The sequence below is a fragment of the Drosophila biarmipes genome, chromosome X (genome assembly GCF_025231255.1).
Source record: "Drosophila biarmipes strain raj3 chromosome X, RU_DBia_V1.1, whole genome shotgun sequence".
Taxonomy (NCBI): Eukaryota; Metazoa; Arthropoda; class Insecta; order Diptera; family Drosophilidae; genus Drosophila; species Drosophila biarmipes.
Genome location: NC_066611.1, coordinates 17,345,373 through 17,367,819, shown reverse-complemented (window position 1 = coordinate 17,367,819; position 22,447 = coordinate 17,345,373). Strand labels below are relative to the sequence as shown.

Sequence of the window (22,447 nt, the reverse complement as noted above, 5' to 3'; positions counted from 1 at the left end):
TAAGTTCGAACTTGAAAACAAGTAGAAGCGATTACTTGATTAAGACTTGAGGACTCCCGAAGCAAGTACTATTACCACTCACAATACCAATCTATAAACATTTGTTTTGGTATATTGATGATTTATGGATTTAATAAAATGGTTTTTAGAATTCATCTTACATATGGCACAGTACTACTGAAATAAGTTTGGCTCCAGCAAGATGTACCATTTACAAGTGTGCCACAAGGCCTAATCCAACCAAAACCCCAGCCGATCGATGGCACCCCCTTTCCGTGGCGACAATCTAAGCCCCCAACTCCCCCGGCAAACATTCGCAATCGACACGAAAATCGCAGCACAAAAAGTCAAATCAATCAAAGTGACGACAACGGCGCAGACGAAATTGCTATGCAAGTGGAACAACACTGGCTCAGTCGAGAAGGCGATTGGGCTGGGATGTGTATCCCATGCAGGAGGGCCATGGGCGGCGGCAGGGGCGCGTGGGGTGGCGATTGTAGCTGCCGCAAAATGTCAACTGGCTTTGCATATGGAAATTGGATAATGGCAGCGTCAGTCAGGCGGTTCGGTCAGCGAATGTCCACCGTTCACTCATTTCGAAGGCTCGTTCTGAAAGATGCACAGTGGAAAAACTATTACAACCTCGTTCTGACATTAGCTTGTTAAGAGCGAGAGAGATAATTTATTTTTTGACCCATTAATTAAATTAATGCTTAATTTGCTATCGATCTGCATCATTTTTGGCAGAATTTATTTTTTGACCCATTTTTGCATTTTTTTCAGGGCTCCCATCATGAGTTTTTGGATTTCAGATTTTGGCAAGAAAAACTCCTTTTTTCGCGAATTTCCAAACGTAGTTTTTCCAAATCAGGGCGTACAGCAAAAAGATCGACTGTTTTGGAAAGCTTGCTTAATTTGCTATCGATCTGCATCATTTTTGGCAGAATTTATTTTTTGACCCATTTTTGCATTTTTTTCAGGGCTCCCATCATGATTTTTAGGATTTCAGATTTTGGCAAAAAATACTCCTTTTTTCGCGGTTTTTCAAACGTAGTTTTTCCAAATCAGGGCGTACAGCAAAAAGACCGACTGTTTTGGAAAGCTTGCTTAATTTGCTATCGATCTGCATCATTTGTAAGAGAAATTATTTTTTGACCCATTTCCGCATTTTTTTCAGGGGTCCCATCATGATTTTTTGGATTTCAGATTTTGGCAAAAAATACTCCTTTTTTCGCGGTTTTTCGAACGCAATTTTTCCAAATCAGGGCGTACAGCAAAAAGACCGACTGTTTTGGAAAGCTTGCTTAATTTGCTATCGATCTGCATCATTTTTGGCAGAATTTATTTTTTGACCCATTTTTGCATTTTTTTCAGGGCTCCCATCATGAGTTTTTGGATTTCAGATTTTGGCAAGAAAAACTCCTTTTTTCGCGAATTTCCAAACGTAGTTTTTCCAAATCAGGGCGTACAGCAAAAAGACCGACTGTTTTGGAAAGCTTGCTTAATTTGCTATCGATCTGCATCATTTGTAAGAGAAATTATTTTTTGACCCATTTCCGCATTTTTTTCAGGGGTCCCATCATGATTTTTTGGATTTCAGATTTTGGCAAGAAAAACTCCTTTTTTCGCGAATTTCCAAACGTAGTTTTTCCAAATCAGGGCGTACAGCAAAAAGACCGACTGTTTTGGAAAGCTTGCTTAATTTGCTATCGATCTGCATCATTTTTGGCAGAATTTATTTTTTGACCCATTTTTGCATTTTTTTCAGGGCTCCCTTCATGATTTTTTGGATTTCAGATTTTGGCAAGAAAAACTCCTTTTTTCGCGAATTTCCAAACGTAGTTTTTCCAAATCAGGGCGTACAGCAAAAAGACCGACTGTTTTGGAAAGCTTGCTTAATTTGCTATCGATCTGCATCATTTGTAAGAGAAATTATTTTTTGACCCATTTCCGCATTTTTTTCAGGGGTCCCATCATGATTTTTTGGATTTCAGATTTTAGCAAAGCAAACTCCCTTTTTCGCGGTTTTTCGAACGCAGTTTTTCCAAATCAGGGCGTACAGCAAAAGGACCGACTGTTTTGGAAAGCTTGCTTAATTTGCTATCGATCTGCATCATTTGTAAGAGAAATTATTTTTTGACCCATTTCCGCATTTTTTTCAGGGGTCCCATCATGATTTTTTGGATTTCAGATTTTGGCAAGAAAAACTCCTTTTTTCGCGAATTTCCAAACGTAGTTTTTCCAAATCAGGGCGTACAGCAAAAAGACCGACTGTTTTGGAAAGCTTGCTTAATTTGCTATCGATCTGCATCATTTGTAAGAGAAATTATTTTTTGACCCATTTCCGCATTTTTTTCAGGGGTCCCATCATGATTTTTTGGATTTCAGATTTTGGCAAGAAAAACTCCTTTTTTCGCGAATTTCCAAACGTAGTTTTTCCAAATCAGGGCGTACAGCAAAAAGACCGACTGTTTTGGAAAGCTTGCTTAATTTGCTATCGATCTGCATCATTTTTGGCAGAATTTATTTTTTGACCCATTTTTGCATTTTTTTCAGGGCTCCCTTCATGAGTTTTTGGATTTCAGATTTTAGCAAGAAAAACTCCTTTTTTCGCGAATTTCCAAAAGTAGTTTTTCCAAATCAGGGCGTACAGCAAAAAGACCGACTGTTTTGGAAAGCTTGCTTAATTTGCTATCGATCTGCATCATTTGTAAGAGAAATTATTTTTTGACCCATTTTTCCATTTTTTTCAGGGGTCCCATCATAATTTTTTGAATTTCAGATTTTTGCAAAAAAAACTCCTTTTTTCGCGGTTTTTCAAACGTAGTTCTTCCAAATCAGGGCGTACAGCAAAAAGCTTGCTTTGAAAAGCTTGCTTAATTTGCTATCGATCTGCATCATTTTTGGCAGAATTTATTTTTTGACCCATTTTTGCATTTTTTTCAGGGCTCCCATCATGAGTTTTTGGATTTCAGATTTTAGCAAAAAAACTCATTTTTTAGCGGTTTTTCAAACGTAGTTCTTCCAAATCAGGGCGTACAGCAAAAAGACCGACTGTTTTGGAAAGCTTGCTTAATTTGCTATCGATCTGCATCATTTGTAAGAGAAATTATTTTTTGACCCATTTCCGCATTTTTTTCAGGGGTCCCATCATGATTTTTTGGATTTCAGATTTTGGCAAGAAAAACTCCTTTTTTCGCGGTTTTTCGAACGCAATTTTTCCAAATCAGGGCGTACAGCAAAAAGACCGACTGTTTTGGAAAGCTTGCTTAATTTGCTATCGATCTGCATCATTTGTAAGAGAAATTATTTTTTGACCCATTTCCGCATTTTTTTCAGGGGTCCCATCATGATTTTTTGGATTTCAGATTTTGGCAAGAAAAACTCCTTCTTTCGCGAATTTCCAAACGTAGTTTTTCCAAATCAGGGCGTACAGCAAAAAGACCGACTGTTTTGGAAAGCTTGCTTAATTTGCTATCGATCTGCATCATTTTTGGCAGAATTTATTTTTTGACCCATTTTTGCATTTTTTTCAGGGCTCCCTTCATGAGTTTTTGGATTTCAGATTTTAGCAAGAAAAACTCCTTTTTTCGCGAATTTCCAAAAGTAGTTTTTCCAAATCAGGGCGTACAGCAAAAAGACCGACTGTTTTGGAAAGCTTGCTTAATTTGCTATCGATCTGCATCATTTGTAAGAGAAATTATTTTTTGACCCATTTTTCCATTTTTTTCAGGGGTCCCATCATAATTTTTTGAATTTCAGATTTTAGCAAAAAAAAACTCACTTTTTCGCGGTTTTTCGAACGCAATTTTTCCAAATCAGGGCGTACAGCAAAAAGACCGACTGTTTTGGAAAGCTTGCTTAATTTGCTATCGATCTGCATCATTTGTAAGAGAAATTATTTTTTGACCCATTTCCGCATTTTTTTCAGGGGTCCCATCATGATTTTTTGGATTTCAGATTTTGGCAAGAAAAACTCCTTCTTTCGCGAATTTCCAAACGTAGTTTTTCCAAATCAGGGCGTACAGCAAAAAGACCGACTGTTTTGGAAAGCTTGCTTAATTTGCTATCGATCTGCATCATTTTTGGCAGAATTTATTTTTTGACCCATTTTTGCATTTTTTTCAGGGCTCCCTTCATGAGTTTTTGGATTTCAGATTTTAGCAAGAAAAACTCCTTTTTTCGCGAATTTCCAAAAGTAGTTTTTCCAAATCAGGGCGTACAGCAAAAAGACCGACTGTTTTGGAAAGCTTGCTTAATTTGCTATCGATCTGCATCATTTGTAAGAGAAATTATTTTTTGACCCATTTTTCCATTTTTTTCAGGGGTCCCATCATAATTTTTTGAATTTCAGATTTTGGCAAAAAATACTCATATTTTCGCGGTTTTTCAAACATAGTTTTTCCAAATCAGGGCGTACAGCAAAAAGACCGACTGTTTTGGAAAGCTTGCTTAATTTGCTATCGATCTGCATCATTTTTGGCAGAATTTATTTTCTGACCCATTTTTTGCATTTTTTTCAGGGCTCCCATCATGAGTTTTTGGATTTCAGATTTTGGCAAGAAAAACTCCTTTTTTCGCGAATTTCCAAAAGTAGTTTTTCCAAATCAGATTTTTGCAAAAAAAACTCCTTTTTTCGCGGTTTTTCAAACGTAGTTCTTCCAAATCAGGGCGTACAGCAAAAAGCTTGCTTTGAAAAGCTTGCTTAATTTGCTATCGATCTGCATCATTTTTGGCAGAATTTATTTTTTGACCCATTTTTGCATTTTTTTCAGGGCTCCCATCATGAGTTTTTGGATTTCAGATTTTAGCAAAAAAACTCATTTTTTAGCGGTTTTTCAAACGTAGTTCTTCCAAATCAGGGCGTACAGCAAAAAGACCGACTGTTTTGGAAAGCTTGCTTAATTTGCTATCGATCTGCATCATTTTTGGCAGAATTTATTTTTTGACCCATTTTTGCATTTTTTTCAGGGGTCCCATCATGATTTTTAGGATTTCAGATTTTGGCAAAAAATACTCATTTTTTCGCGGTTTTTCAAACATAGTTTTTCCAAATCAGGGCGTACAGCAAAAAGACCGACTGTTTTGGAAAGCTTGCTTAATTTGCTATCGATCTGCATCATTTTTGGCAGAATTTATTTTTTGACCCATTTTTGCATTTTTTTCAGGGGTCCCATCATGATTTTTAGGATTTCAGATTTTGGCAAAAAATACTCATATTTTCGCGGTTTTTCAAACATAGTTTTTCCAAATCAGGGCGTACAGCAAAAAGACCGACTGCTTTGGAAAGCTTGCTTAATTTGCTATCGATCTGCATCATTTTTGGCAGAATTTATTTTTTGACCCATTTTTGCATTTTTTTCAGGGCTCCCATCATGATTTTTAGGATTTCAGATTTTGGCAAAAAATACTCCTTTTTTCGCGGTTTTTCAAACGTAGTTCTTCCAAATCAGGGCGTACAGCAAAACGACCGACTGTTTTGGAAAGCTTGCTTAATTTGCTATCGATCTGCATCATTTGTAAGAGAAATTATTTTTTGACCCATTTTTGCATTTTTTTCAGGGGTCCCATCATGATTTTTAGGATTTCAGATTTTGGCAAAAAATACTCCTTTTTTCGCGGTTTTTCAAACATAGTTTTTCCAAATCAGGGCGTACAGCAAAAAGACCGACTGTTTTGGAAAGCTTGCTTAATTTGCTATCGATCTGCATCATTTTTGGCAGAATTTATTTTCTGACCCATTTTTTGCATTTTTTTCAGGGCTCCCATCATGAGTTTTTGGATTTCAGATTTTGGCAAGAAAAACTCCTTTTTTCGCGAATTTCCAAACGTAGTTTTTCCAAATCAGGGCGTACAGCAAAAAGACCGACTGTTTTGGAAAGCTTGCTTAATTTGCTATCGATCTGCATCATTTGTAAGAGAAATTATTTTTTGACCCATTTTTCCATTTTTTTCAGGGGTCCCATCATAATTTTTTGAATTTCAGATTTTTGCAAAAAAAACTCCTTTTTTCGCGGTTTTTCAAACGTAGTTCTTCCAAATCAGGGCGTACAGCAAAACGACCGACTGTTTTGGAAAGCTTGCTTAATTTGCTATCGATCTGCATCATTTGTAAGAGAAATTATTTTTTGACCCATTTTTGCATTTTTTTCAGGGGTCCCATCATGATTTTTAGGATTTCAGATTTTGGCAAAAAATACTCCTTTTTTCGCGGTTTTTCAAACATAGTTTTTCCAAATCAGGGCGTACAGCAAAAAGACCGACTGTTTTGGAAAGCTTGCTTAATTTGCTATCGATCTGCATCATTTTTGGCAGAATTTATTTTCTGACCCATTTTTTGCATTTTTTTCAGGGCTCCCATCATGAGTTTTTGGATTTCAGATTTTGGCAAGAAAAACTCCTTTTTTCGCGAATTTCCAAACGTAGTTTTTCCAAATCAGGGCGTACAGCAAAAAGACCGACTGTTTTGGAAAGCTTGCTTAATTTGCTATCGATCTGCATCATTTGTAAGAGAAATTATTTTTTGACCCATTTTTGCATTTTTTTCAGGGGTCCCATCATGATTTTTAGGATTTCAGATTTTGGCAAAAAATACTCCTTTTTTCGCGGTTTTTCAAACGTAGTTCTTCCAAATCAGGGCGTACAGCAAAAAGACCGACTGTTTTGGAAAGCTTGCTTAATTTGCTATCGATCTGCATCATTTGTAAGAGAAATTATTTTTTGACCCATTTTTGCATTTTTTTTCAGGGGTCCCATCATGATTTTTTGGATTTCAGATTTTAGCAAAGAAAACTCCCTTTTTCGCGGTTTTTCGAACGCAGTTTTTCCAAATCAGGGCGCACAGCAAAAAGACCGACTGTTTTGGAAAGCTTGCTTAATTTGCTATCGATCTGCATCATTTGTAAGAGAAATTATTTTTTGACCCATTTTTGCATTTTTTTTCAGGGGTGCCATCATGATTTTTAGGATTTCAGATTTTGGCAAAAAATACTCCTTTTTTCGCGGTTTTTCAAACGTAGTTTTTCCAAATCAGGGCGTACAGCAAAAAGACCGACTGTTTTGGAAAGCTTGCTTAATTTGCTATCGGTCTGCATCAGATATTAGCAAAAATCTCAAATCTTTTCAGTTTTTTAATCGTAGTATTAGACCGTCTGTTTTTCCCGTGTGATTAGGGGCATGTTTGGATGAGGGTCGAAAATGTGCCGCAAATAGAGTTACCCCGAACTGCTGGCTCAGATATCGGGCACATCATCTTGCCAGCTTTTGGCAGCCCGGTCGAATGTGGGAAATGTTTTCCGTTAATAAGTAAATGGATCGATGGATGGCTACCACTGGGTGGAGGGGGCCTGGACCTTGGCTGGCCGGTGGGGGAGACACTGGCACAATGCCACACCAAGCGGTACCGCATTATTTTCGGCTCTTTTGCGGCCGGCCAGCAAATTGGCCGTTAACTGATTTCAAATTTGCGCCCCCACCGCGAAGTACAAAGGGGCAACTCGCTTTCATTATGCTGCGAAGGCCGCACCTACGTCACAGATCAATGGATGGGGGGATGGGGGCACACCACTTCTATGTGGCTGCATGGTGGTACCTCTCTGAGTGCGCGCTCGAATATCTGGTGTTCCAGGGGCTTTCTGCGTTTTTCGGTAACTCAACTTCCGTTCGCGGGGGTTCCGCAAACAAAGGCGATTTAATCGAGCATGACTTTTGGTTGAACTTGTAGAGCAACGCCTACGCAGCAGCTGGGGCAGGGGCGGGGCTGGGCTGGGGGTTACCTTTCCCGGATGTAGGGAATTTTAATTTGTCGCGTCGTTTAAAAGCGACCAAATCGATGGCAACCCTTTAACGCCGCAGCCATTGAAGCGTTACCCGAAAAGCCGAAAACCCCCCGCCGCACCGAAAAAGAAAAGAGAACCCCCCCTGCCACGCCCACCTCGATTTCGGCAGCACTGGGTTCTGTCCCGGTTTTATAGGTATATATTCCGTGGGCTCTTTTTTTAAATCGTTTGGGTGGTTTTTATTAGGCCGCTTGTCTCCTTCTCCAACGTCTGTCTGTGCACATTATTTATGGTCGCGCATTTGCATTTTGATGGTTGCACAAACACAGACGCATACATGCCGATCCCCCGGCTAACCCCTTTTCGCCGGCACTGTCAACCCTTTTCGAGCCAAAAACACAGGTGTGTGTGCGTGAGCTCTTTTTATGACCGCTGCAACCGAAAAATTGAAAACAAATTTCCACGTATTGATAGGCAGAGCCCCCCTTTCCCCCTGGAAAGCCTGTTTCGCATGGTAGGATAATCGTAAAAGGGGGAAATTGCGCTTATAAAATGATCACAGCCCAGGAAGCGAGAGTGTGTGGTTGACTGGGCCACCATTCCCCGGCTCTGCCCATCGCTTCCTGATTAGGCCGTGTCCATTAATCGAGGTGCTGACTGTGGCAGCTTTTTGTGGCCTTGGAGCCCCGGGGATAACGTAAGAGGGAACCCATTTGGCATTCAAGCACCCTGTTGCAGGCAGCTGAAAGTCGAGGTATATGCAAATTACCCTTACAATGTTGCAGGTTTTCTAAAAAAAAAGCTGCCTCGGTAAGAGGGATATTTATTTTGATTATAGCTAGTATAGTAGCCTAAGGAAATCAAGAACAAAAGCTGATGATAGATATATAAAATAGTGGAAATTTATAGCTCTAAATAGACTTAATACAAATTTTTAAACTAACTGGATGGTTGCTTATATTACCATCCCCACCTTAACCAATCAAATAAATGGTATACATTTTAAGCCTTGTATTATGTGCTTTAAAAAGTAGTATATTATTCTTGCCAAACAAACATACCATACATCTTCTTCAAATGTTAGTACCTGATAAATAAAACATGCTTAGCTAAAAACCCATAGAAATTCTTCGACCATGAAACGCCGCTGGAGAGCTGGTAAAAAGTGTCCAGCATCCAGAGAGCCGTGTTCCTCCGCCCCCATCCCGATCGGCTGAATCATCGCCACCAGGCAGCCAACTGAATCATCACCATCATCAACGTGCTGTCAACAGTTTTCGGACTTTCTGTTGTCCACAAATCAAAGCCTTGGCGAAGGGGTCTGACAGGATTGCTGGATTGCCGGACTGGCGGATCCGGGGGGATGGAAATGGAATGCGTTGTTGACAAGTTGAGCATTTTAATTGCTCCGTGCGGCCGCTTACGTACAACAACAGCTCCGCCCCTTTTGGTGGGAGGGGGGTGGTTTCTGAGGGGCTTGGGGGCGCCCACAACTCAACCCCTTCGCAGCGCTGCACGCAAAGAGTCAACTTCCTGTGCGTATCCACAAAATGCGCTAACTAATCAAATATGCATAACAAACTTGAGCCACCCACCCATCCGCCCATCGGCCCGTCGAAGGACACCCCTTTCGGGTTGACACACACGCAACTTCTACGCACCGTCAAGGGGTTAAAATCAGTGGTGGTTGAGGGACAGCACAATCCTATGGCCTCAAGGCACAAGGTACTCTGTGTGCCTTGTGAGAATTTGTAGCAAAGAGATACAAAAAATAGTTTCTTAGGACCATTAGAAAAACCATAAAACTATTTTTAATAATTTGTACCCTATTTCTACTTTTTTATTGTACCGAAAATAAAAAACCCCAAAAAAATTCAAACAGTTCGGTTTGTTTTATTAAATTATAAGCTAGCCTTAAGGAGGAACATATTTAGAAGCAATTTTTAGCAAGTTTATGTTAAAAAGTACAACTAAAAATAAAACAGGTACAAATGTTGTACCTAAAATAAAAAATCTGAGCAAAACTAAATAGTTAGATTTACTTGAGTAAAAATCAAACTAAACCATAATAAGGTAATATAACATAACATAACATATTTAGGCTTAGATATACATAGTAAAAAATATAAATAGGTGTACCTCCCATCACTATCCAAGTTCAAAAGGCATTTCGTCGATTTAACCCAATGTCGATTTGCTGCTAAATTATGGCCGCTCGTTGTGGCTGTCGCTGCGACTGTGACTTCTCTAACCCGTAAAACTATTATTATGATCATTATGGCAGGGACCCTGCCCGAGGACCGCCCCGCCGAAGGGTATCCGTGTACCCAGTAACTTTCGACACGCACTTTGACGCACTCTCCACCTTCGAGCTGCCCCTGCCCTTTCCGAAAAACTCATCGCCCTGTCTGTCTCTCATAAATGTTTTGGCAATAAAACGCAAGTTATGATAATGCCAATTCATGTTTAGTGACGGAGATATCTAAATATTTATACCAGCGAGTGTTTGCATGTTCGACCCAATGACGTGCAGAAAGTTTCGGCTGATGGATGGCTGTCATCGGGATCAGCAGGTGGGACAGGGGCGGATCGTAAGTCAGATCTTGAAGGGGATAAGGAAAATGGTTCTTTAAGTCTGCGTTCATCTGTATTTACAGCTTAATATTAAGTATTTTTTACAGAACGAATTCGAAGTTATTTTTAGATATATTTTAATGTTTTAAAATTGTCTGGGCCTTGCTAATGGTGACCTTTATAGTTTCTTCTTAATAACTGCATTTAAATATTTTTTGTTTAATTTTTTTATTTAAAATTGTAAGATTATATGTCCTTCATACAGCTTTTTTTACAGCTGTAATGCCAAAAGATTTATTAAAAGACAGCAGATAATGGCTTAATAATTTCATTGTATAGCAAAATTTTGATAGTTTATATTATATTATGATCTCACCAAATTTAAAAAAAGGTTTTATGTTCTTTAGAACCCTTTTTTTACAAGGCTGCTCTGTGATAATAAATCTTTTTGCTTAGTACTGTGCATTTCTAACCTATCTCATAAGTCGAAGTTCATTTTCCCCCAAAAGTAGTATCCCCCGGCTCCTCGGCAAGTGACTCAAGTGCGTGGGATGAGGGGTGGGGTTCGGATATAGACACAGGGCTGGAGGTGGAGAAGTTATTGTTGTCAACATCGACATAACCCCTTTTGTCGAACAGTTGGCTAGGTCGGCTGCTTCGGTGGTGACATTGGTGACATTGGTGACACTGGCGACAGCGGCGGTGGCAATTAATAATACGTAATTTATGTTCGGCATTCAATTCTATTTGACTTTTGGCCCAAACTCACTCGGTGCGTGGGCAAAAAAAAGGAAGGGAAAAAGGGTTAATAAAAAGGGGAAGGGGTGCCTGCACTTAAACTCTTTGCGCCTTTTGCTAGTGAAGCGTTACAATTTACAACCGCCGGCAGTCGGGCGTAACCAACGATTCCAGACAGTATATAATGTATATCTCCCGCCGGCGGTCATTCAATTACGGATCCAAAAACACAAATACGCCGTAATCCGGCCTTATCTCGTCGAGTGCGGGGCCTTCGTGCCAAATTCTATTAGCCAGTGCTCAACGCTTGGCTTAGCCACCCGTCGATAATCGCCGCTTTGGATTAGCCCGAGCCGCCTGGAACTCGGGCCTCCGGCAAAGTTTTTATTAAATTAAATGTTACACCTTTGATATCCGGCCGTCAAGTTGGCCCAGTGTCTCAGCCCAGCAGGAAAAAGTCGAATAACTTTCCAAATTGAGGGTGCAGATAAGCGGAGACTTGCCAAAAACAATTAGTCAGGGATTGGAGGAGAACTACTGAAGTGCCTAATAAATTCGTTCTAAAATTTGTAAACTGTAGGCATGAAAAGCAGTTGCATCTTTTGGAATTTGTATTTATTATATATATTATTATATTATATTATTAAATATTTTTTAATATTTTTAAATATTTCATAAATATTTTGTAATTTTGTATAACCTTGGTGATACTAGAATTTTTGATCGGATAAAAAATGGGATTCTAACTTGGATTCAAAACTTAATTTGCAAATATATTTTATTTAATTAATGTATACAAATTTAATTTCTAAAAATAAGAAAATGTATCCAAAATAGTAGTTTAAAATTGTATCTTTAACGATTTGTATCTATTCAAAAAGAAGTTTAATATATAAAAATGTATTTCACAATTTTGCAATTTTTTGCAACCTTGGGACGTGCTTTTAAAACACCAGAATATTTAATCGGTTTTTAGGAAATAGCTGGGATTTTTTTTCGGATTTTAATACTTACTTTTACAGCCTACTTTTCCGAAATAAAAGGGATTTTCCAGGCAGCAATAGAGTGAAAATCCTGTTCGGATTCGCAATCGCAACCCATCCGCTTACACGCGGCGGGCCGTGTGGGCCAAGGAGCGAACAGTTAATTATGACACGCACTGTTTGCCAGTCGATGGCATTTATTTATTTATTTATTTAATACGCCCGTTGGCACTGCTCATTTCGGGGGGTTAAAATCCGGCGACCAGACGACAAACAATGAGCCCAAATAAAATAAAATTAAAACAAGAGATCCAAACCAGTGAGCGGCAAAACTAATGATACATTCGCCCACTGGGCTTGCATGTTTTGCCATCGTTGTTGTCCCGTTTGTACCATCGATATTTGTTCAAAATTCAGCGTTTGTTTGTTTTTTTTAGTAATAATTTTTATTTAATTTCCTTTGTTTGTTGTTGTTTAATTAATTTTATATATAATTGCAGTGACATGAGGTGTTGTTGCTTCTTCATTAATTTTATCCATATACATATATATATTTAAATATATATTCTTTCGTACATAATTTGTTGTTGTTGTTGTTTTTGTTTTTGTTGTTGTTGCTGTTAATGTTGCTGTTGTTGTTTCGGGCTGTTTGCGTTTGTTTTAAATTTAATTAACTATAATTAATATTGCTTTTGCGTATAATTCAATTTCAAAAAACAGCTAACCAACAGAAAAAAAATAGTTCTCTTCCATCATAAGAATGCCTATGACGAGGTGATGATGACAATGATGGTGATGATGGTGCGATGTTGCATTATTATTGGGTTACAAGGAAAACAAGTCGCTACAGAAATGTATTTTAATATTTTTTTGTGAATTTTCTTGTATTTTTTCTCGTTACTTCTCTGGGTGTATCTTTTGTGTGTTGGTGTGTGTGTGTCTCTGGGTGTGCGAGTGTGTGTGAGCGGGTGGTGTGGGTGGGTGGGTGTGTGTTAGCTGCGTCTTTGTCGCTCTCTCTTAAATTATGCGAGGAACATGCGTTGAATTCAACTCTTTTCATTTCATTTCATTTTTTTAATCCTTCTTACACAAAAAAATGTACTTTACTAATAAAAAAATGATATTCTTTTATCCATACAGTTATAGTATATATTCATTAATGATATAAACACACACAGAACTCGTGCCCTAAATTAGCATCTCAGGGGGTTCCGAAGTTAAAATAAAATACGAAAAAAATTGATTACTTTCTTCTTTGGTTTTTAGAACTTAAAAGTACGAAAAAAAATCGAAAAAAAAAATATTATGTTTAAATTAGGAAAACTCAAGCTCTAATAGTTCGTATAGGTTCGTTTTTATAAGCATTTCCCATCGTCTACGAAGAAAACTCGTCACTGGTGTGTAGGTGTGTGTGTGTGAGGGGGTGGTGCTGCATGTGTGTTGGTTTGTTGAGTGTTTACGGTATTTTGGTACTTAAGAGCTACATAAATTATTCATGTATATATATTTCTATGTATATAGGTTTTATTTACGTTTACTAAAAAAAAATTCATCCACCTAAGACTAAGAAAAAAATTGCATTTATTTTGTTTTTTTTGTGGTATTTTTTTGTGGGCTTTTCTTTTCATGGGTTTTCTTTGTTTTTCTTGTATGTTTTACTAAGGTTACAATCTGTATATATACCAGCTTCTATATATACTATATATATATATGTGTTCTAGATGTATATAAAGAGGCGCCATCTTTGATGTTGCTATTTCCAATCCAATCAATATACATATACGGTTGATACATCATATCATATGCCTTACAAATTTGTCTGAGAAAGAGCCTTCTCTTGTTTTAATTTTATTTTTTTCCATCTGTTTGATCTTGAAGTGTAGACCATTGACCCTTGAGGGTGCTAAAAGATTTATCGATTCTTTTGCCACGTCCCCTTATCGTTCTCCCGCTCTACGTTATCGATAGACCTCTCCGTCACTCGGCCTGCGAATCGCCAGCGAATTCTAGGGGGCTAGGCTTTGCTTAGAAACGAGACACAAAAAAAATTACTTAAGGCTGGCGAGTGGACAGGCAGAGTGACTTAGCCAAGAGAGGAATATATGCTATATATGCTACAAATGCCTAGGTGCTAGGGTCCAATCCAAATCCAAATCGAATCGAAATCGAACTATCGATGGTGATCGATAACCAATTTCGATGTATTTACAACACACTCCGCTGAACCACAAAGACGGTGGCCGTGTAGCTCAGAGGCTAGAGGCTGTCGCGATGGTCCGTTCGCGGTCAGACGTCGACATCCAGATCGAGATCGATCACCGAGCTGCGATCCTCGTCCTGGTCATCGGGGTCGTGCTCCTGCTCCTGATCCTCGACGTCCTCCTCCAGGTCCAGTTCCAACTCCAGGCCGCCATCCTCGCAATCGGAGCGGCCGTCCAGTAATTGTCACTGATCCCCACCGCCCGTCGGCGCCCCGTGGTGCGAGTGGTGGTGCGTCTGGTGGTGCGACTGGTGGTGCGGATGTGCCTGTGCCTGCTGCGGCTGCTGGTGGTGGGCCTGGGGGTGGTGTGCCTGGATGTGGTGCCCCTGGTGGTGCTGGGCAGCCTCCTCGGCCAGCTGAAGGGCTGCCGCCGCCGCCGCCGCACTGCCATTGTGCTGCACCTCCAGCCCGTTGACCATCTTCTCCATGCTCTTCAGCTCCGACGGCGAGTGCTGGGATTGGGCCACTCCTCCGGCGCCACCGCCTCGTGGCTGCTTCATCAGCGAGGGCGGCGTGGTGGGCGACATGGAAATCGGTCGAGTGGGCGGCGAATGGGAGGCGGGTCGAGGTCGCGGGCTGGAGCTCAAGCTCCTGGGGCCATTCTCCACCACACCGCCCCCACCCAGGCCGCCGGCCGGATCGCCCGATCGATTGGCATTCGAGCCGGGAGTGACTGCATCGAAGGCGGAGCCCAAGCTGCCCGGCAGGCTGTACGGCGAGAAGCGATGGCTCTTCAGGCCCTGCAGCGGCGAGACCGGCGTGTGTCCCGCCGCCGCGTAGGCGTGCCCGAAGAGGGCCGGATGCTGGGCGGCCAGCGCCAGCTGGGCATTGAACAGCAGGCCGGGATTCAGGCCGGCCGGACTCATGGCCGCCGCCGCTGCCGGATTGTGCAGCAGCCCGAGATGCGGCGGCGGATACAGGCCGTGGGGATAGAGGTAAGGCAACAGATGCGGCGACGGATGGATGGGCGGACCCACGGATATATTCGGCGATGGGTAGCTAGCGCCGCCGGGATTCAGGCCAGCCGCTGCGGCAGCCGCAGCAGCGCCCACCGCCTCCTTGGGACTGCCCGTCGAGGTGGGCCTAAAGGCACCGCCGGTACTGCCGCCGACGCTTTCCGAGCAGCTCGAATCGCTGCCATCCCGCTCCACATCGGCGTCCGCCTGCAGGCGGCGACGCAGTGCATCCTCCGCACTGGCATTGGCCGCCGCGGCAGCTGCGTGCTCGGAGGCTCCGGCTCCGGCGCCCGCCAGGTGGTTAAACCAGGCAGCCAGGGCTATAAGTAAAGAAATAAACAGATTAGGGCTTAATTAGTGAGATGCAAAAGCAGGGGAAAAGATTTCGGCAAGGGTTTTCAGCTAAGGAAGAGTAATGGAAGGTACAGCCCGAGGCCGGCGAGCCCAAGCCGGTATAATGTAATGTATACTTCGGGTTCTTAGAGAGCTTAACGTTTGCTATACCATACAAGTTATTTCATATATAGTTTATTTATTATCCGCAGAACCTTTCCATCACTCAACTTATGAATTATTATATCTAGAAGTAACCTTCTGAGTATTACTCACCGGAGTGCTGGTGGGCGTGCATCTGCTGCAGCGAGTGGCTGAGCGGGAGGAGCGGACTCTGGGGCGGGCCCACGACGTCCAGGAGCTTGTCGTCGTCATCCTGCTGGTTGTCGAGCAGGGCGGCATGGGGATGCAGGTGGGGCGGACGGCCGGCGTGGCCCAGGTGGAGCGGTGCCCGGGAGCTGCTCACGTGCGTCGGATTCAACTTGTCCGAATCGGACCCTCGGTTCGACATCAGCGCCTGCCTGTAACAACAGTTGTACGAGAGGCGGGGCCACAAATTAGAACATCCAATAGTCAGGTGGAATGGGATAGCCCCAGTAGATGTTATAGGGATAATGAGCACTACCATCCTGATATCCTGATATCCTGATAGTGTGATTACCTATTCACACTCGGTGTTATCCCCTAATCCCTCTTACAATCCCTGTCATATCAGCCAGTTTCGCTGCCTATTCGCTTGCAAACCTTTTGCCCACACTTGTCGGTTGATTTTCCAGTGGCATTTCCGTTGGGATCAGGGTTTCAAGCTTTGATAATATTGTTGGTAACTGAAATATCTGCTAAATGATAAACCAGCGCTGGCGGCGGTTACTCCGTGTTGCACCGTTAGGGCCGAAAACCTGAAAACGACTAAAAATATCTATATATAGGGCCTGCTGTCCGCCGTGTGACGTGTGTGCCCCGTTTGCCCCCCCGAAAAAACCACCGCCCATTTGTGGATTTGGCCACCCCGTGTATCATCGCCCACTGAACCTTAATTGAAATGTAACAATGTGGGGCGGAAACGGGCCGGAGCTCTCCGCTCCTGTCCGTCCGCTTGTCCGTATGTCTGCGGCTGACAATGAAATTGAAAAATAATTCAAAACACGTTAGTGTAATTTAGTGTCTGCTCTGGCCAATCTTTTGCCGCTCTTCCCCGCCCTCTGCCTCTATGGCCACCCATCGCACCGCACATTTTCCATTTCAATTTTCCTTATTTTTCCGCACCGCTGTTGTTCACACATCAAAGCCGAAACTGCCTCACAAATTGGGCAATTTTAGCAGGCAACACACATGCGAATGGTGTGTGTATCATTATCACAGCAACCACACCCCGTGGAAAAGGTACTGACACTGCCACCCACCACCCACTTTTGCATTGCTGGCATTGCGCCAAGGGCGTCTTCTTTTACACTTAACTGTTTTTCCACCTGCGTGTGTCTGTGTGCCAGAGCCTAATTTAATAGCAAATCAATTTGTGTTAATCCAGGCAACGTATCTGACCCACCCACTTAACTACAAAGGCCAAGACGGGCAACTTTTCACGGGAATGCCAGGATCGTTTGAGAAGTCTCACGGGAAAAGGCCCGATTTTGGGGCCCCAAAAATATTCGAAAATTAGTACTAAATAGAATCAGAAAAATATCCCATATAAATATGACGATAAGATGATAAATGGAAATAGAACAAATCTTAATATCACATGATGGTAGTACAAACTTTGTTTTCTAGAAATGTTTGGACATGCCCTACCATATAACTAAAAGATCTCTTATCTCATTTAATAATTTTGAAGAACTCACAAATCTTTGGTATAAGCTTAAAATCACTTGAATGTCTTCAAGTTACCAATGTGGTTTCTTTTAAAAATACAAGTAATTTTACATTTTCTCGCCCCTTTTGGGCCCTGTTCCCCCGTTCCGTTCCTGACTATCTCATGCAGGGGGCCCATAAAATTTGGCCCAAAACCCCAAGACGTTTATCTATTGCCCTTTTGTCCCCCATTGTTGCTGCTCCTCTGTGTGTGTGGCTTGGCGTAAACGCCCTCAAAGGGAGTTGTTCCTATTGCCATTGCCATGGGTGTGGTTTTGCAGGAGGTCCAAAGAAATTGCGCGCCGTTTTGTGTGCTCTGTAATTTTTGAATTACGTCTAAATTTGCGGCTTAAACGGCCCACGCACGCCCACCAAAGCCCCCTGCCCTTTGTATACTTATTTATATATATAAATATAGCCAGAGACCGAGACCTATTGTCAACTAACGCCTCGGGCCAGCGAAAAAAAGAGGAGTGAATAATCCTAAATGGGGTGAGAGTTTTTGCGCAAAAATCCCAAAGCAACAGGAACAACAAAAGGCGCCGAGAAAAGCGAATTTCAATTGCTGCTGCTAAAACGTTTTCACTTTGGATTTCCGGTTCTCGTTGCCCCGCGGCCAGTGGCAGGGGGTTAAGGGGGTCACGCGGGTTAAGGGACTTGCCAAAAGGGGTTTCCTCTTCTTTTTTTTTTTTGTATGCCGCAGTTAAATATCATTCCGGCGGAAGTTGCGCACTAGATTGCCACCAATTAGCATCTCTTGCTGTGAAGGACTTAACATTGGAATATGGAATGCCATTATCATCGCCGTCATCCTCCTGCCGCAGCAGCACCCAGGATATATTTTTGTTGTCATGGCAGGGGCGTGGCGGTTAGAAGGGGTTGTTCAAAAACAAAAAAAGAAAGAAAAGCAGAAAGAGTTGACTAAGTCGTCACTAATTGCCAAGGATTTTTGGCAGCTCTCAGGACTTTCGGGTTCTTCTACTTTGGCCCGTTTGCTCTGCGGATTTGTAAGCGGCTTAGCGGTTTGGCCTCTTCGAACCCCCTTCAGCCCCCCCCCCCCCCTCTTAGCCGCATTTAATTACCAATTGGTAGGAAATAAAATAGAGTTCCCTTCTTCGAACTGACTGGCTGACAACCGGCTGTCACATCAATGACCAGGCAAATTCCGTGATTTTTTCGGCTTAGTTTAGACAGACACGCTAATGCCAATCAAGCCAGAAGTAATCAGTTCTTGGCTTTCGGCTTTCCTGCCCCGCACCCAAGCTGAAGTTGAGTAAATTGTTTGTGTCAAATGCGGTGGATGTGTGGATGAAAATTGATTTGTAACGTTTAAACAGGGGGGGTTTTTCGGCCATTAAATGTCATTCATCATTATGCTAAGTCAGCCGCAGGAAACCGGAACCACTCCACAGAGAGAAAAAAGCATGCCAAGGGATCTGGGAACAGCCCCCCGTCCGCTGTCCAGCCCACTGTGGGTGGCAAGCCGAAATTGGAAAATCTGTGTGCTAAAAACTCAAAGCTTTCGCCGACCATCATCGTTAACAGCCCCCCGGGGGGTGTTCCGCCCCCTCGCCGCCGACAGGAAATTGAAATCAATCCATCAATATGGATTACATGTTCGGGCGGCCGGCTCGGAGGTGCCAGTCATCAGTGTTACCCCGGCCAAACAGAAGCCAAATGGCCATGAGCACCATCATCCCGGGCTCCACACATCGGCCGTATCATCCGCACCGGCCACGCCCACAGCCCGGCCAGCCCCCCCTTGTATGACTTGCAATTTGACAAGCTGCAGGCTAATTAGTTCCGCATAGATTTGACAAAAATTAATGTCCCTCTCCCTCTCGCCCCCGCTCGAGTCTCTATCTCTATCTGTATCTGTGGCTGTGTATCTTTGTATCTGCCCGTCGCTTTGGCCTGCTAATCAAGCCGCAGAACGGGGCAAGGGGGCAGGGATACATAGATGGATGGCTGGCCTGATTGAGATGGAGATTCAGATGGTAGATGGCAGTCGGTAGTTGGCAAATGGTTTGGCTACGATGCGATGCCAAAGAGACAAATGAGTTCTCGGCTAGGGAGCTGCAAAGTTTTGATTGTCTGACGGCCACAAAAGGGCAACCATTTCCATTTCCACCTACCCTGCCCCTTTCCCATTAGCCGTGTCCTGATTAGTTTGCTTTTTGATAATGATTTTCCGGGGGACAACTGAAGTGGAATGGGATTTTGTCCCGGAAAAGCAAGCAACTTCTTTATAGAGCTCTTTAAAGTCACTTGGAAAATGGCTAGTAGGTTAAGATCCCATGTTAAAGAAGCCTAAGTATAAAATAAATATGTATTTATAAAACTATTTATGATCCTGTTTTTGAAGTAGTGCAGCATTTTCTTAAAAATCAGTCTTATCATCAATAAAAACTATAATTTAAGCTCTTTTTCTCTCAGGAATTATATTAAGGGATCTGATATCTAAAAATACATGCTATTTTCCCATTTTCTACCACCCCGTAGTGCCTTATCGCATCGAAACCCATAGAATAACCCCCATTCACCAGTAATACTCACTTCTTTTCCCGCTTGCCAGCGCCAGTATCACGAAAGCCCTTCGCGAAGGGATTGTTGTCGATCTTCAATTGAGTTATCTGTGGGGCGAGACAAAGGCGGTGATCAATACACCATATAGACGATCGATTCGATTTGATGGCAGTACTCACCTTCTCGTTCTGATATGCGGTGACGGCGATGAACTCGGTCTCCTTAAAGACGTACGTGCGAAACGTGGAGTACGGCAGCTTCAGGATGTCGTTGGCGCGCACCAGGTGGAACCGCGGCTGGTACTTGTGCATCGAGTTCAGGATCGTCTGCGGCGGCGAATCGAAAATAGATGCAAACGGACGGGGATTAGTGGCATTGTCACAGGGCCGTGGTTGGTTCGAGTCGACCAACCGGGGGAAAACAAAAACGGGAGACCAAGGAACGGCGGCACTAGACTCTACACGGCAGAGAAGCCCCAGCCCAAGCACACTGAGAAAAACAGATGCAGCTGCTAGAGGAGTGATTTGCCAAGCACACAACAGAAACTATATTTTGAGCGCTTGTTTAACATCTTGAGAGAAAAAATCGAACTGTCAAAGTGAGTTTTCAGACAAAAGATATAGGATATCAACATTGTCCAATCCATTTTGATAGAAAAGAGGGTAATACCACTTCTTGTAATACAAAAAGAGAAGAAAGAAGAGATCTTAATAAAAAGCTTAGTTCTTATTTTTACTGATAAAAATATAAGAAAATACTTTCTTGAAAAAAGCTCATTATTTACGCTTTTCACTTAGAGAACTTAGCTCTTGAATACTTTTCTCCCAGTGCCATTACCGTAAGTTTGCCTATGTAAGGGACCCCGAAAAATACGGCGACATTGCTGACGATTGCCGCCGTCGCCGCTCACTTTGCACGCCAGCAACAACAGCGACAACAGCAACATCGACGGCGGCAACATTTGCAGAACAGCCGGCGACCACCCACCAGAAGGCACGAGAAAACCGAGGCGGAGATACTTAGTGGCCCGTCCAGTTGGAGGTGCAAGGGCGGACTGCGCGAGAGCCCTGTGCCAATACAAAGTTGTTGTCATAAAATATGAATTTGTCGACGGCCGAGAAGAAAAGGCCGACAGAGGGGGAGGGGTTGGAGCCGCAGACCCCCCAGGCAAGCTGCAATATCGCCTCTACGGAGAGGGCCCAATCCATTTCGATCCGTTTCGCTGTTGCAGAAAGGAACACCTTTTTAATTACCATAACTCGTCGGCTCGACTTCGATTAAGCGACAAACAGGCCTAGTAAAGCCCGGACAAGTTGCTGCCGTGTCTCTGGCTGTTGCTGTTGCTGCTGCTGCTGCTGCTGTTGCTGCTGCTGCTGCTGCTGTTGCTGCTGCTGCGTGTGGAGACCCCACAAGCAGCAGCCGTCGCCATTTTGTTCGTGTAATTTGGAATGGAAAAAAAGCTACATCGAACGAGCGAAGCAAGGAGACAGGGAGAGCGGACAAAGCGAGACGGCCCACAATGTGTATCTCGTAGTACGAGTATCTTGTATCTTGTATCTGCGCCGGATTCGCACGCCTCTCGCTGAAAAGCCAAGGCCCCAAGCCCGCCAGACCACCAATGGCGACTCGGGCCCACAGAAACGAAGGTGTGACTAATGCGAGTGCTGTGTGAATGGGTGTTCCGGGTGTTTTGGGTGCTTTGGGTGGAGATTCAGGGATGCCAGGAGTTTGGATATGACTTCATTTTGGAACAGCAGCGATATGAGTTAGAAGGATCAGAACTTATGAATAGTTTACTATCATAAAGTATTCCTACTACCAAATACCAGGTACATTAAGTAATCAAACCCCGAAAATGATTATAGAAAAAATTCTAGAAAATGTACATCAATCATTAAAAAATACAAGCCATTAATGAGCATGAATATCACTATGAGTACTAGGCAAATACTGGGTATAACCACATTTGACTACATGATAATCATGGCAATAGAACATTATAAATTCTCATTATCCTTATTTCGAGTATTTTTAATGAGTTGTAAAAATGTAGCTAAAATGTATTAAATTTAAAAAACTTCCCTTCGTTTGGCTAGCTTGTTATGCCAAAATGTAATTATCTTTTAGTAAATAGCAAGGTTTAATATCGTTTGGTTGCCACCTTAACCCCCTAAAGCCCCCTCGTCAAACAGGGCTTTCAATCGAACACTTCAGAGAGCGGAAAAGCAGCGAAAGGCAGCGAAAAACACCGACAAACACCGAAAAAGCGAAGCACAAAAGGCCAAACAAATGCCCACAAAGAGCTGATTAATTGCCCGCCATTTTGGACTAAACGCTCTGCTCCAGCCGCCTGTCGGCCCCCGGAAAAGCCCCAAAATCCGGCTGGGAAGGCCTTTCGGAGGCAAACACTTTACGACCGGCGATCATCCATCAAACGCCAAACGAAAG

General features: G+C 42.7%; 1 protein-coding gene across 4 annotated transcripts in view; it reads right to left on the bottom strand.

Moving 5' to 3' along the window:
• Positions 1-12,534: 12,534 nt before the first annotated feature.
• Positions 12,535-22,447, bottom strand: part of LOC108021964 (optomotor-blind protein) — a 67,212-nt gene continuing 57,299 nt past the window's right edge. For 2 of the 4 annotated variants that reach the window (XM_017090796.3, XM_017090797.3), the window contains exons 5-8: positions 20,179-20,325; positions 20,030-20,106; positions 15,899-16,152; positions 12,535-15,609 (exon numbers count right to left, since the gene is read on the bottom strand). In XM_017090796.3, the coding sequence (XP_016946285.3) occupies positions 14,519-15,609; positions 15,899-16,152; positions 20,030-20,106; positions 20,179-20,325 (1,569 nt within the window). In that variant the 3' untranslated portion in view covers positions 12,535-14,518. Of the gene's footprint in view, positions 15,610-15,898; positions 16,153-20,025; positions 20,107-20,178; positions 20,326-22,447 lie in introns of those variants that run through there. The other 2 variants (XM_017090798.3, XM_044092855.2) reach the window with 2 other exon arrangements.